General features: G+C 49.5%; 1 protein-coding gene across 2 annotated transcripts in view; it reads left to right on the top strand.

The window, feature by feature from the left end:
* LOC149348971 (transmembrane channel-like protein 7) overlaps nucleotides 1–14,564 on the top strand; it is a 56,617-nt gene that overhangs the window by 27,178 nt on the left and 14,875 nt on the right. For both annotated transcript variants that reach the window (XM_089541058.1, XM_089541057.1), the window contains 5 exons: nucleotides 334–485; nucleotides 2,651–2,798; nucleotides 10,136–10,297; nucleotides 11,372–11,538; nucleotides 12,433–12,556. In XM_089541058.1, the coding sequence (XP_089397184.1) occupies nucleotides 334–485; nucleotides 2,651–2,798; nucleotides 10,136–10,297; nucleotides 11,372–11,538; nucleotides 12,433–12,556 (753 nt within the window). The remainder of the gene's footprint in view (nucleotides 1–333; nucleotides 486–2,650; nucleotides 2,799–10,135; nucleotides 10,298–11,371; nucleotides 11,539–12,432; nucleotides 12,557–14,564) is intronic.

Genomic DNA, 14,564 nt, shown 5'->3' with positions numbered 1-14,564 from the left:
ATGACCTGCTGGTCTTTCACGTTCGAAAACTAACAAATTCCCTTTCTTGAGGCCTGAATATACTACTTAGGTGAAAAAATAATACATTTCAGTCAAAACAAAAAATGGCGCCTGAAAGGGTTAAGACTTGCTGTGTAGCAGCGGCACAACTTCTTTGAGTTCAATAGGGATTGAGAATCTTGAAGGCTCTCGATTCGATGGCCATTGAAACTGGCTGTGTGAGAGGGGTATTAGTCTCAGCTATGCAATTTAGTGCCATCCACATAGGCACACTAGCTGGTGTGTGACCACGCTGCTTGCTTCGTGGCTGATATCTTTTTCCCCCGTTAACAGGGCTGGATGGAACTGACGGCGCTGTTCTCGGGCCGCTACCTCAACTCGGTTGACCACATAGCGGGCACCAGACTGGGCTACAACTTTCCCCTGGCCTACGTACTGACCAATGTTGCCTGCTTTGTGCTCTGCCTGCTGCTGATGGTCCGATAGTGAGTCGCACTCTCTTCAACCGGAGAGACCGATTGTTGCACATCCTTCTCCGCACTCCCGGCACAGATGAGATGAAAGGGCTTCCAGAATTTTTTATTACTGCTGACATCACTGGTGTAGTCACACAAAAAATTTTCCAGTACGCTCTGTTCTAGATAAACACTGTGGGACTTGGTAGAATTTATTATAATTCAGTTCAGTAATCAGAAATTCAGCGTGACAGTATTGTATAGAATAAGAGCATGTGTAAGCAGACAGGCTCTGTTAGTATCCAAGGGACGATGCAATTCGCTTGAGTTCATTAGAAGTTAAGGGAAGAGCGGACTTGAAAATATTTATTCACCACTTTGCATGCTAATCATTTTCGGAAATCCTACGGGTCAGCTTCAGTCAGTCATTCAGATGTTGCGTGTTTTAACATCATCTATGACAGTGACTGCTTTGGTTGCAAAATGCACCTGTTTGGTAAATTTCACGCAGCTAAAACAGCCTGTTGTTGCGCTTAACAAGCAAATTGCATTCAGTGACATGTTGCATGCAAGTTCACCGCGACTTGCCTTTACTGAACTCCTGGAGAACAATACTTCTGTGGCAGTGCAAAATAAAACAACGACATAAGGGCAGTTGTGCTGTCACTTTGCACTGCTCTGGAAGTGATAACATCAAACCAACTAGTCTAGTGGCATATTTTGCTGAGGAACACTTGCATGTGGAGTTTACTTTTATATGAATGGCTCGTGTCTACAAGTCTCTTGTGTCTAAACGACATTGTATCTAAACAACAGTTCTCAGGCTTTTCTCCAGACAGTTCAGTTTAACAGAGGTCGTCTTGAAGCGAGTCCACTGTGCACAGAGGGAGGCCACACTTGGTGATCTTTCAGAATTGTATTCAGAACTTCGCGTTAGGTGAGGCTGATAAGGATAAACCAAGTTCCTGTTTGAATTTTTGACTCTGAAGGTACTGATGCTGTGGTCAAAAGTGACTTGCTAGAAAGGTGGTTTTAATTATGTTGCCTCCACTTATGACTAAGCAGCTAGAAGGGACAGTACAAGTGCAGTGAAGACAAGTATAAAACTAAAGAAGAGGAGGACAACGGAACAGAAGCTGAGCACAAGATTGAATACCTTTAGATTGATAGTTCGTGCTTTATATGCATGCGTATATAATCTAAACTTCTTAGGTTGTTCTGGAAAGACTGACAAGTTTAAGTCCGTAGTGTCTACTTGTATGTAATGCCTGCTTGTGAGAATGGCATTGATAATTCTGACCACTGAAGTAACATATAAGCCATAGAGTTTCTTACTATTACCTAGAGGGAAAGCTGGCGGCGCTGCCCTTCAGCCACCATGGATGCTCAAAGCATCATGGGGCGGTGAGCTACTTGTTGCGGCACAGTCGTAGTTTTTTCGGGAACACGGAGTGGCACTACTAAGACGTGTCATTCCGAAAACACTGTTCGTGTGTGCGCAGACGACTTTCGCGCGAACGCAGTGGGCAAAACCCATAGTAGTGAAAACGCTACGACACACGACGCCAATAAAAGGTTTTACTTTTCCGAAATGCCATTAAAAAATCTCTTATAGTATTTAAGCAACAACATCTTTTTTGAAAACATATTTACTTTTAAAAGTGCGCCTGTTAATTACGAAATATTAGTTTTTATAGTGTTCATTACTAGGCCAATAGGAGAGCGAGTCGTCTCTTATTTTGGGCAAACTTTGCACTTAAATGCTTTTCTGCTCGTTTGTTGCAATCATTAGACAAGATATTGAGTGTTAGGACGTTTGTAGTTATCAAACAGCTTTATTTTTCTATTATTTTTTGGCCAAAAGTTGCAGTTCCGCAACAAGTGGCTCACCGCCCCATGATGCTTTGAGCGCCCATGGTGACTGAAGTGGTCTCGAGGGGCCTCCATGCAAACTCCCATAGACGGGCTGCCAGCTTTCCCTCTAGGTAATAGTAAGAAACTCGATATAAGCGTATGCCTTAGGCCAGTGATATTCTGTGTATATGTGTGTTTTAGTGACTGCAGATCAACAGGATTATAATCGCTGGTGCTCATAAAGAACACTTGCTCGTAACTTATGGGGCACTGCTAATAACTCTCCCATGTGCACATATGAGTCTCCTCTATGGTGGTGATTTGGCGTTCTCTGTGTCCAGCACCACAGCTGGTGTTCGGGAAGCCCTGCTGGTGTCGGAAGGGAAGCTCCACCGGTACTGCAACATGGTGTTTGCATCCTGGGACTTCTGCATCACCGACGAGCGAACGGCACGACTGAAGCACGTCAGCATTGTGCAAGAGCTGAAGGTGTCACCCGCTGTCATTTTCTCCTACTTTGTAGTTTCAGTTTTGCAAGGAAAACAGTTGTGTTGGTGCAGTACATTCTTGACGATATTGTCACGTTGTAGTGACGGCAGTCCAGCGGTGATGTGTTCGGGGATCGGGACCAGGGTCTTCACCGCATTAGGGCGAAGCAGCCAGACTACGGAGGGAAGCCTTCGGAAGGAATAGCAAAGCTGGAACGTTTATTTTACATTTTGTACAGTAGCAGGTAGACCAAAGTCAGAAAATGGGGGAGGATGATCTGGCACCCCGCAGATTGCTGCTTAAATGCAGTTCAGATTCCCCAGGTACCCAGGTAGGGAATCTGATCTCTGGTTGAGCGTCCAATGGGCTGCTAGCGTCTTCTTAGGCTCCGCCCTCCCCACTTGACGGCGCACACCGCACAGACACACACATACACGGGCAAGGAGGAACTTGGCGTCTCTGAGTCGCGAACTGTTTTCCCAGGCCCAAAGGTCGTTTGCAGCTGAGTGACGATCCTGATCGATGGGGACGCGAGCGCTGACCGCTCTCACCGGTGACCTCTTCAGTTCGGTGTAAGGGACAAATTAGCCGTGTCGCCCCTCTGCTTGTTGTCTCCTCAGGGCGCACAGGGTAATGAGTTGGCGGCGCAGTCGCCCCCGCTGTAGTCGCCACTGGGTCCCGTCCGTCGTTCCACGATCAGTCCGGGAGAAGCGCCGCACTCAGCCTTCCCGGCGAAGGGGATTAGACGCCTTTGTGTACGCCGACGCCGTCGCCAGTAGCTGCCCCGCGCAGTGTCTCTTTTGTCTTCCCCGAGCAGCAGCGCTTGGGACGAAGTGGCCTGATGGCGCCCGGCTGGCTCGCCTGTTTCCGCTGCCAGTCCCCAGGAGCGCAGTCTGGCACCAGAGCCGCATTCAGCATCGCCGGCGAAGGGGATTAGAGCTTTTGTCCACGCCAACGCCGAGAAACAGCCGCGCTTTTGGCCGCATACCTGACGGCGCCTGGCTGGCTCGCCGTTCTCCGCTGGCTGGGCCTCCGATCATTACAGTCCGTCCGCCGCCAAGAAGACGTCACGAAGTGGTTGCAGCTGATCGGTGCACCACGAATGTACGTCAGCGTCCGAGTCCTTCTGCTCGACAGGTCGGCGAGGAGGTCCTGCACATCTGGCAGGGGTCCTCGAAACGGAGCATAAGTGATCAGGCCTACGCTAAGCCCATACCTCCAGCAGGGCAGCACACGGCCAGCCTCAGAGAACCGCCAGGTTTTCGGATAAGGTTAGACAAAGGCTGTAAATTTTGATACACCCCCAGCCCTCGCTCGAAAGCGCATGCCTGGAAAGCTGGCCTACCGGACCTAGTTGAGCCAATTTTGTTTTCTTTTGTAATGGAAGCCACTCGCTTCCGAATTTTGATCAAAGAAAACCGCTCCAACTAGACGACAAAGAGAACAAAACGGTGACGCTTCAGAGATGCAAATGCGGAGAAAACAAATCCAAACTGTTTTCTCTCGGGAACTTTAAGCACTTCCAATAAGGCCACGGAGAAAACACGTGCTGAGGCCCTCGCGTTTCAGTTTTCCTGCGGTGTCCTCACCCTCCGCATCTTCTCTCTGATGCAGCACCGAGCCGCATTTCCCACTTGATTTTGAACAATGGGCTTGTGCTTTCGGCGAGTCACTGCATGTTGCAGTATCTAACTGTCTCATCGGCACTTTACTCTCTCCTGGGCATAATGTGCTCTCTCGAGGCTTGCTGTTCGAGCTTACGACACTAACGCTCTGGCCTGCAACTGGACCTGAACCACGCCGTTCGCCTAACGTAGCGTTTTTGTCCCGTGTGCTACCCTCTCGATCGCAGCAATCAACCTCACTTCTCAACAGAGCATCTGCCTCAGGGTTAGAGACGGCCGCCTTCTTCCCGGAAAGTGCACGCTCCTCTGGGCTCAAAACCGCCGAGCTGCACCTTTCCTTACTGCTAGACTTAGTGCCCACATTATCCCCTGAGCCCTCACGGCTTGCGGACATGCACTTTTCGCTAGCCTTAGTGCCTACAATATCTCCCGAGCCCTCGCGGCTTGCGGGTCGGCACTTTTCCTCATTCCTAGCCTTAGTGCTTACACTATCCCTCGAGCCCTCGCGGCTTGCGGATCTGCACTGTTTGCTAGAATTTTGACCGAAGTCCTCGGTCCTCGCTGCCGAAGTGACCCTTCTTTCTGGGACCAAATCTGCCCCTTCCCGGCACTTCTGAGCAGCTGCCGTGTCTTCCGGCGACTGAGCGGAGCTCCTAAGTCGCTCGCTGACACTGTCGTGGTGTACCTGACCACATTCACTTTGGCTTTCGAGATCGACCTCTGCGGTAATTCCAAAGTGCATGAAAAGCGCACTTTTAGCTTTTCCATAATTTTCCGCGTCCTCGTCCGACAGGCGCGCAAGTACATTAGCGACTTCACACGGGAGGAAAGCTAGCAGCATAACTGACCAATAACCCTGGTCCAGCTGCTCCTCCGTACAAATTCCCTCAAAATTTTGAAGAAAAGTCCTGATTTCATCGCCTGTTCGGAAAACACTTAACCTAGATCGAATTGTTTTCATTCTTACGAGGTTAAGTTGACGTGTGATCTCCCGCAGCTCTCTTTCCCGTTTTTCATCGAGCCGTTTTTTCTCGATCTCCATTTGCTCTTCGCGCTTCCTCTTTTCTTCATCCTCTCGCTTCTTTTGTTCCCGTGCCTTCTCTAATTCCTCCCGAATGTACTCCCAACATTCGACTATCTCCTCCGCGTCTGCACCGCTTGCCTCAATTGCCTCAATTAAGAGCGGTTTCCTACGGATCGACCCACAATCAATGCCCAATTTCCCGCATATCAAAACCAGGTCCGGTTTGCGCAACCTTTTCCAGTCCATGTCTGCTCCCAGGCGACGGCTAGTCTCTACTAATGGTCAGAGAAGATTCCCAGGCAATCTCTGGAGCCACATTCCATTACCTAGGTTTACAAATTTCCAAAGTTGTACAACCTGGCAAAACTCAAAAGAGACAAGACCGTGCACTTACCCATACCGGAGCCAGGACGCCGCGCAGACCATCCCACCGCTGCCACCAGTTGATGTGTTCGGGGATCGGGACCAGGGTCTTCACCGCATTAGGGCGAAGCAGCCAGACTACGGAGGGAAGCCTTCGGAAGGAATAGCAAAGCTGGAACGTTTATTTTACATTTTGTACAGTAGCAGGTAGACCAAAGTCAGAAAATGGGGGAGGATGATCTGGCACCCCGCAGATTGCTGCTGAAATGCAGTTCAGATTCCCCAGGTACCCAGGTAGGGAATCTGATCTCTGGTTGAGCGCCCAATGGGCTGCTAGCGTCTTCTTAGGCTCCGCCCTCCCCACGTGACGGCGCACACCGCACAGACACACACATACACGGGCAAGGAGGAACTTGGCGTCTCTGAGTCGCGAACTGTTTTCCCAGGCCCAAAGGTCGTTTGCAGCTGAGTGACGATCCTGATCGATGGGGACGCGAGCGCTGACCGCTCTCACCGGTGACCTCTTCAGTTCGGTGTAAGGGACAAATTAGCCGTGTCGCCCCTCTGCTTGTCGTCTCCTCAGGGCGCACAGGGTAATGAGTTGGCGGCGCAGTCGCCCCCGCTGTAGTCGCCACTGGGTCCCGTCCGTCGTTCCACGATCAGTCCGGGAGAAGCGCCGCACTCAGCCTTCCCGGCGAAGGGGATTAGACGCCTTTGTGTACGCCGACGCCGTCGCCAGTAGCTGCCCCGCGCAGTGTCTCTTTTGTCTTCCCCGAGCAGCAGCGCTTGGGACGAAGTGGCCTGATGGCGCCCGGCTGGCTCGCCTGTTTCCGCTGCCAGTCCCCAGGAGCGCAGTCTGGCACCAGAGCCGCATTCAGCATCGCCGGCGAAGGGGATTAGAGCTTTTGTCCACGCCAACGCCGAGAAACAGCCGCGCTTTTGGCCGCATACCTGACGGCGCCTGGCTGGCTCGCCGTTCTCCGCTGGCTGGGCCTCCGATCATTACAGCGGTCAGGAAGACACTAACAAGACTTGCAAACGAAGCTCTTTATTTGGGCTGACTTGCGCCCGCAAAAAAACTGAATCACTCGGCAGCGGCGAAAGCAACAAACGTGCTCGTCAGTCGTCAAACTACGAATGCCCGCTGCTCTCAGCATTGTTCAATTTAAAGCCGGCAAGAAAACTTCGAGATAACAGGTCGAGATCATCTAGAGTAATCTGGAAACTTGTAGATGCAGCTCTTCATGGCTGTGATCAATCGAGATTAGTCCGGTCGCTTCTCGCCTTGTGCCTTGTGCGAACGAACACTACAAGGATACGTGGCAATATGATCATGGTCGATACAAATTTCGGGATGATAGTGAAATTCTCTGGCCGGAGTGAATCGTGTATAATGGGCAGAATTTGGGTGTTCCGAACACTCTTCTGCTCTGCTGTGGGTGATGTGAATGTGCTAGCCGCGGCTGCACCCTCGAGCACTAAAGCAATAATTGTATGAGACGATGCTTCCTCATGAACATGATGTATGATGGCAACGGCCATCGGCTACCGCCAATGCTGGTGTGTGGGCAAAGTGATGGGACCTGGCAAAACAGCGGTCCATTGATGCAAAACTGACGTAGCTGTCGCTGCCACTCTGCTCTGCTGTGGATGATGTGAATGTGCTAGCCGCGACTGCACCCTCGAGCACTAAAGCAATAATTGTATGAGGCGATGCTTCCTCATGAACATGATGTTTGATGTCAACGGCCATTGGCTACCGCCAATGCTGGTGTGTGCGCAAAGTGATGGGACCTGGCAAAACAGCAGTCCATTGATGCAAAACTGACGTAGCTGTCGCTGTCACTCTGCTCTGCTGTGGGTGATGTGAATGTGCTAGCCGCGACTGCACCCTCGAGCACTAAAGCAATAATTGTATGAGGCGATGCTTCCTCATGAACATGATGTTTGATGTCAACGGCCATTGGCTACCGCCAATGCTGGTGTGTGCGCAAAGTGATGGGACCTGGCAAAACAGCAGTCCATTGATGCAAAACTGACGTAGCTGTCGCTGCCACTCTGCTCTGCTGTGGGTGATGTGAATGTGCTAGCTGCGACTGCACCCTCGAGCACTAAAGCAATAATTGTATGAGGCGATGCTTCCTCATGAACATGATGTTTGATGTCAACGGCCATTGGCTACCGCCAATGCTCGCGTGTGCGCAAAGTGATGGGACCTGGCAAAACAGCGGTCCACTGATGCAAAACTGACGTAGCTGTCGCTGCCACTCTGCTCTGCTGTGGGTGATGTGAATGTGCTAGCCGCGACTGCACCCTCGAGCACTAAAGCAATAATTGCATGAGACAATGCTTCCTCATGAACATGATGTATGATGGCAACGGCCATCGGCTACCGCCAATGCTGGTGTGTGCGCAAAGTGATGGGACCTGGCAAAACAGCGGTCCACTGACGCAAAACTGACGTAGCTGTCGCTGCGTCAGTTTTCAGTCACCTCGTGTTATCAGGCAAAATTTTCTTGTAACCCGGAAGCTTAGTGACGCAGTCAGTGGCGGTGGTTCGGCAGCCCTCAACTCACTGTGTGAAGCCGCCATGCGGTGTGTCACCACGAATTATCACCTCAAGGAGTTAATGCACTGCCCCCACATCGCCAACACGCTATTGCCATTTGCACAGTGTGCACTTCAAGCAGGGAGCAGTGACACATGGCTGCAAATAAATCCCATCAGCTATAAACAGATTTTATTCACTTTTGGATTGTATGATAATTCTTTACAACCCCGTCAGATTCATATCATCGAGACTACTGTACAGTGAAAGCTCGTTAATTCGGCCCCCGTTAATTCGGAAAATCGGATAATTCGACGCGCGCGCGAGGTCCCTACAATTATACATAGGAGTCTATGGGGCGAAACTCTCGTTAATTCGAACAAATTTTGCCGTGCGTCGGTTAATTCGACTTCACTCCGCAGCCTGCCAAGCCGGTTTGCCGAGAGCAAAAAGAAAAAAACACTGCCATGAGCGGCGCTACTGTACGGCTGATAGGCCATCCGTATGGTCATATTATCATCCATCCATCCATCCGAGGAAGCGAGTTAGCGGCGGCCGAAGCGGCTGGCGTCTTTTTTTTTTTTGTGCTTTGTTGTGTCGCAGCAGTCGCTACGATCGCGGTTATTTACGGCGCCTTTTTTGGTAAATGCGCGCTTTGTCAGCGTGTTTACTGCGCTGCTTGTTGTTGCTGTTTTGTTGCGACTGAGAGAAGGGTGAAAGGAAATTGCAAGGGATTGCCTACTGGCTCAGCCGAGCCATCACCGCTGCCCTGCCACGCGCAGATAGAGGAGAGTTAAAAGATCAGAGGAAAGATAAAGAGAAAAGATAAGACGCGGCCCTCCCCGCGGACGCTGGCTGAAAAAAACAGATAAGCGGGGAGCGGCGCTCCCTTCACCTCCTCCCCACCTCCTCCCCGCGCTGCTTTCGGGTGGGTAGCGCGCAGGGCCTGCGCGCCTCGCCTTTGTGTCCTGTCAGCTGACCTAGGATGAAATAATTAGTGACAGGCGCTGACAACGACGACAATTTACGATTGTGAGCAGTTGTCCCAAATGCCGAAGTGCACGGTGAAAGAAGCCGCAGAAGCCTTGTCCGTGCGGGAGGACTTCTGTGAACAAACCCTGACGGCGCGTGTGCCGCGGAGCACCTGGCAGCTGTTAGAGCTATCGTAGTCGCTCAAATTCGCTCGAAAAAGCAGACGGTGATTACAGATTTCCTTGCCAAATAAAGGTATACGTCCTGTTGCGGCAAACATTGTTTTTTGTTGTTCATTCGATAATTCGACATTCGGATAATTCGACAATTTTTCGCGGTCCCGTCAGTGTCGAATTAACGAGCTTTTACTGTATTCAAGCTGGTAATCTGCACTGCTGCTCTCCAAGTATAAATGACTACATCTTTATAAGGAGTTATCAATATATTAGTTATAGTTACATTATTAGCGATTATTTCTGGTAGCATAATAGAACTGTCTTCCATTTACTTTGGACTTGCTCTCTGAAGTGTGTTTCATTTTCTTTGGGCATTGCTTTCACATATTCGTAATGGAAATCCAATTGGTAGTGACTGTTGGTTAAATAAACTAATCCTTTGTTGTCTTTATACTTCTGACTGTACTCCCCTCGGCCAGTTACCTTCACTGGTGTTCGAGGGGATAATCTACACAATCATGGCTAAAAATACTGGCACTACAGCATAAATAGCAGGGTGATATATCTTTTTTAAAGCATTTGTGACCACCTGCCTACTACCTAACGCACTGTCATCGCTTTGCCAACAGAGTGACCTAGCAGAGGAACGGCGGAGAGCAGAAATTGCCAGCTGGTCTCGACGCAAGAAAGTCGGCCTGTTTGTGGTGCGGCTCTTGGTCAACCTGTTGGTGGTCGCCGTTATCGTGGGCTCCCTTTTCGCCGTCTACAACGCAACCAGCTTCTCGTTCCAGGTGAGCCTTGTCTGCTGTGGTCTCATAGTAATGCCCCGTTTTGTTTTAAGTAGCGCTTGTCCTAAGAATTTCTTTGGTTTGCCTGCAGATGTTAGCACGGGCACTAAATGGCCATTCTGGCTCCATTTGCAAAAGAAAAATGTTGTCCTTTGGGGGTTTAACGAGGTAACATTGCTGCTTTGGTGCTGGCATAAACTTAAGTGAGAACTAGCTTACTAGACGTGCTTTTTGGAAACATTTGACTCAGGGGGGGGGGGGGGGGGGGGGTAGCACCGATGAAAACTGTGGCTGCTTCTGTGTACTTCGGCTTTGAGTCTGGTCTCATTTTTCTGTGCTCCTCATTTGAAACCTCACATGTTTGAGATAGAAGGTCCGATTAAAGAAACGGTAATGACTGGAGCCTGTTATAAAACTTGATTACAAACTGATTTATTTCTTGGTCTTTACTACAGTAGAATCTTGATGATACGAATCTCACGGGGTTGAAAATAAATTCGTATCATGTGAAAGCGAAATTTCATATCACCCAAAATGAACAAAATCCGCATGAAAAAGCATGGGAAATGCATTCACGCAGATTTATTTATGGCTGAGGGGATTTATTAGCGGTTGCTTGGGTACAGCTGACTACTCCCGGTATGTACAGTGTTGAATGGCGATCACAACATCGATGATGTGGGGGCCGCGCTTAGTGGTCGAGGGTATGGGTGCGGCTCGCTTGTTTCTATCATCCGTTATGGTGCAGGAGAGCACTTGGAACATCCGAAATGCTGCAAAGTGTACACGATGCACTCTTGCTGGAAATTTAATGAATTTGTATCATCCCGAAATTCGTATCAACCGTGTCCGTGTCATCAAGATTCTACTGTATTTTGTTCCTGCATTGTGAGAAGGATAAGCTGTGAGGAGGCCTGTTTCAAACCACGTCCGGTTCGGGCAGTTTGGTTCAATCATCAGTGCTTGACCCTTCTCTGACTGCTGTGTATTGCAGTTCACGCTTCCTAGAGGCATTTTTATTCTCTTTAAACGTTTTCCATGCTGCAATTTGCATAATCAGTTTGTCTGACATTCCAGAGGCAATCTCAAGCCCAGACCACGCATGAGACCCTGGCATTGGTGATACAGTTTGTGCCCTCACTGGTCATCACAGGCCTCAACCTTGTGGTGCCAGCGCTCTTCTCCAAGCTCATTCGTCTCGAGAACTACTCAGTGGCCTTCCAGGTCAAGCTCACCCTGCTGAGGTAGCTTACCCTCTGTTCCTCTCAAAATCTGTCTCCAAACATGTGTGCAGGCAGAGATTTGCATCACTTTCTCAGCTATATATATCATTAAGTCTATGCTTTAGTAACTGTACTGTGCCTTATTTGCCTGTGAATATCCTGTGTGTGTCATCTTTTTCAGTCTCTAGTCATTGTTTTCTGCCATGTAGAACATTTAATTCATTTGTTCAGCTCCCAGGAAACAATACTTTTGCTTGCGTTCCAGCCACTTGAAGTTCTTTACTTTTCTTGTAATTGTGAGCTACTGTGTATCTCTCGTTGTAATTGTGATACTGCGCACTGATCTAGACGTAGCTTTCAAAAAGTTGCTTGAACTGGTTATTGTTATTTGTAAAAACACCTCAGTTGAACAAGCTCAGTTGAACAAGTTCTCCAAGCTGGAAACCTTTGACAGCACCAGCAAATTGTGTGATGATACAGGATACATTACTGTGCAAGCTTTGAGAAGGCATATTTTTGTTTTAGGATCTTGCAACACACAGGCATTTTTGTACTCAAATTCTTGCCTTATATTGGCCACTGCTGCAAAGAATCCTGCCCCCCCCCCCCCCCCCCCCCCCCCCCTCCCCTCCATAAAAAAAGTTCACTACAGCAAGGCAATTCGAAGAAGTGCTGTCTTCCACATTCAAAGTTGAAGAGCTTCTATGCCTCAGCATTAATGAATAGTCTTGCATCTGACGTGTTATTATTCGTTCTTATGAAATGTTTTCATTTTTCTGGATGGATGATGCTTCTTAACCAGAAGCTGTGGTCCTGTAATGTAGACAGAACATAATTACGTGACATAAAACAATGTTTGTGGATATGACGCTGTGACCTTATGGCCTTGCATGCTGCTGTGGCGACTGATTGCAGGACTGTGTTCCTCCGCTTCACATCCATCTTCGTACTGCTGCTGTCTCTGTACAAGCAGATCAACTGCACCCCAGTCAGGGAGGACAACTGCCTGGAAGGTGAAGGGGACTGCAGGAAGCCCATGGTGCGTTGCGCCACCTCGTGCCTTTCGGAGAAACTGCAGCCTTTGTTGTTTGTGTTGTGATTGTGTCACGTGTGGTGCCACGCATTCGGAGGCAGTCCACACATCTGGAGATTGAGAAGGCTGGTGTTCTCTCCAGAGCCCCTCAGTTAGATATCATCTCCTGACACATGAACATTAATGTTTTTTAGTTCTTACTAAAGGTTGCACGTTTTCGTGGCTCCGGTAGCGAGCTATGGGCAGCATCACTGTGCGCGCTTGCGATTCAGACCTTTCTATGTCTGTCTCTGCAACAGCATCCCTTCATTTCCTCCCCCTTGTCTTCTTTCTCCCTTGGCTGCCCTTCTTGTTTTCTTGTTTATCTCTCCTTCCTCTCCCAGCCAGCATTTTTTCATCTCTTCTTTCTTGCTCTCTGTCAACAACAGCGTCCCCCCCCCCATCTTCTCCGCCTACTTCTTGCCATGTTTCTCCCATCATTGCCCCTCCATTCGTTATCTCATCTTTTTCTCCTGGTTGCTTCGATCAGTGACCTTGGACGGGCTTCATCCATGTGACAGCTTGGGGTGTGCTCCATGTTACGGCTGACACTGTAGTTACCGTATTTACTCGCGTAATAGGCGCACTCGCATAATAGGCGCACCCCTAGTTAGGGCGCGAAAAATCAGATTTTTTTATTTCCGCGCATAATAGGCGCACCCCGAACTTGGCACTGTGATCAATACTGTATTTACACGATTGCAAGCTGACGCCTCGCCACCCCCCGCTTCCCAATCTTTATTTTAACAAAGTTTTTGCTGAACTGACTACTAGTCCCTACTAGTGCTGCTGCCGTCGCAGCTGCTGCGGACCCACAGCACGTACAACGACATCGCGTAGAACAGCCGCACACAGTTTTCAGGGATGCTCACTTTAAACGTCTGTTTGGAAAGCTTCATCTCCAGCCGGAAACGTTCCCGACTTAGGCCCGCGAAAACCTCGGCGCTTGGAGTCGCGTACGAAAATTTAGGGACGCCGCAGTCGCAACTGCCGCACTTCTTGGCCACGTCGTATTTTCCGACCTGTCGCACGCTTGCCGCGTTCGAGAGCAAACTCCCAGCCGTGTAGCTGTTAAGATGCTTGCCCGCCGAGCTAAAACATCAACGCTCCGCGGCAAAGCCATAAACCATGATAACTATCACGCTACCGCAAATCCCGGCACTTGACAGCAACAACAACAACAAAAAAAAAAACGAGCTGGAGATGCTGATGGCGATATAGATAGCGAAAGCTCGCGGCGGAGGAAAACGATGATGATGATGATGATGAGCTTGGCCTTGGGCGGCGTCTCGAAGCTCCTGTGCGCGTGTGTGGCCTCCGCGATCAAGCGCCCGTTGCGCGCAGCCGGAGCCGATCGCGGAGGCCTCGGCGCGTGCATTCCGAAAGTTTCGGTGCGGCCCTTACACGGACCTTTTTTTTTTCTAACATTTTCTTCGTGAAAATGGGGTGCGGCCCGTACACGAGTGCGTTTACGCGGTGTGTTCAATTTTGCGAGTCGAAAAATTTCCGGAAATTTTACCCCGCGTAATAGGCGCACCCTGAACTTTGAGCCGGATTTTCTGGAAAAAAAGTGCGCCTATTATGCTAGTAAATACGGTAGATTGCGTCAGGGTAATTTTGTAGCTGAAAATTTGATAATAGCTAGTACTGGCTGTTGGGCCTCGTCCAGATAGTAAGCGTTATTCCTCAGGGTTCTCCGGATTGATAAGGTGGTGGGGAGGTGCTTGAAAGGAAGCTGCAGTAGAGGTTTGACTCTACTGCCTTCGCAATAGAGAGAGAGAGAGAGAGACTTTAATCAGTAACGAAGAGGTCTGCCTGGTTATGGGCCTGGCATGCTACTCCAGACCTTCGCAATAGAATCACATAATCTGCCTGTAGTCTGAACTCGGCAGCTGTTGGGACCCCGAGATTCAAAGGACCTCATGACTAGGGCCCGGAACTTTAGGCATTTGCCTAAACGTGCCTATAAATGCCT

Source organism: Amblyomma mixtum, chromosome 4 (genome assembly GCF_055824585.1).
Source record: "Amblyomma mixtum isolate Tamu chromosome 4, ASM5582458v1, whole genome shotgun sequence".
NCBI lineage: Eukaryota > Metazoa > Arthropoda > Arachnida > Ixodida > Ixodidae > Amblyomma > Amblyomma mixtum.
This window is presented reverse-complemented; position numbering and strand designations above follow the sequence as displayed.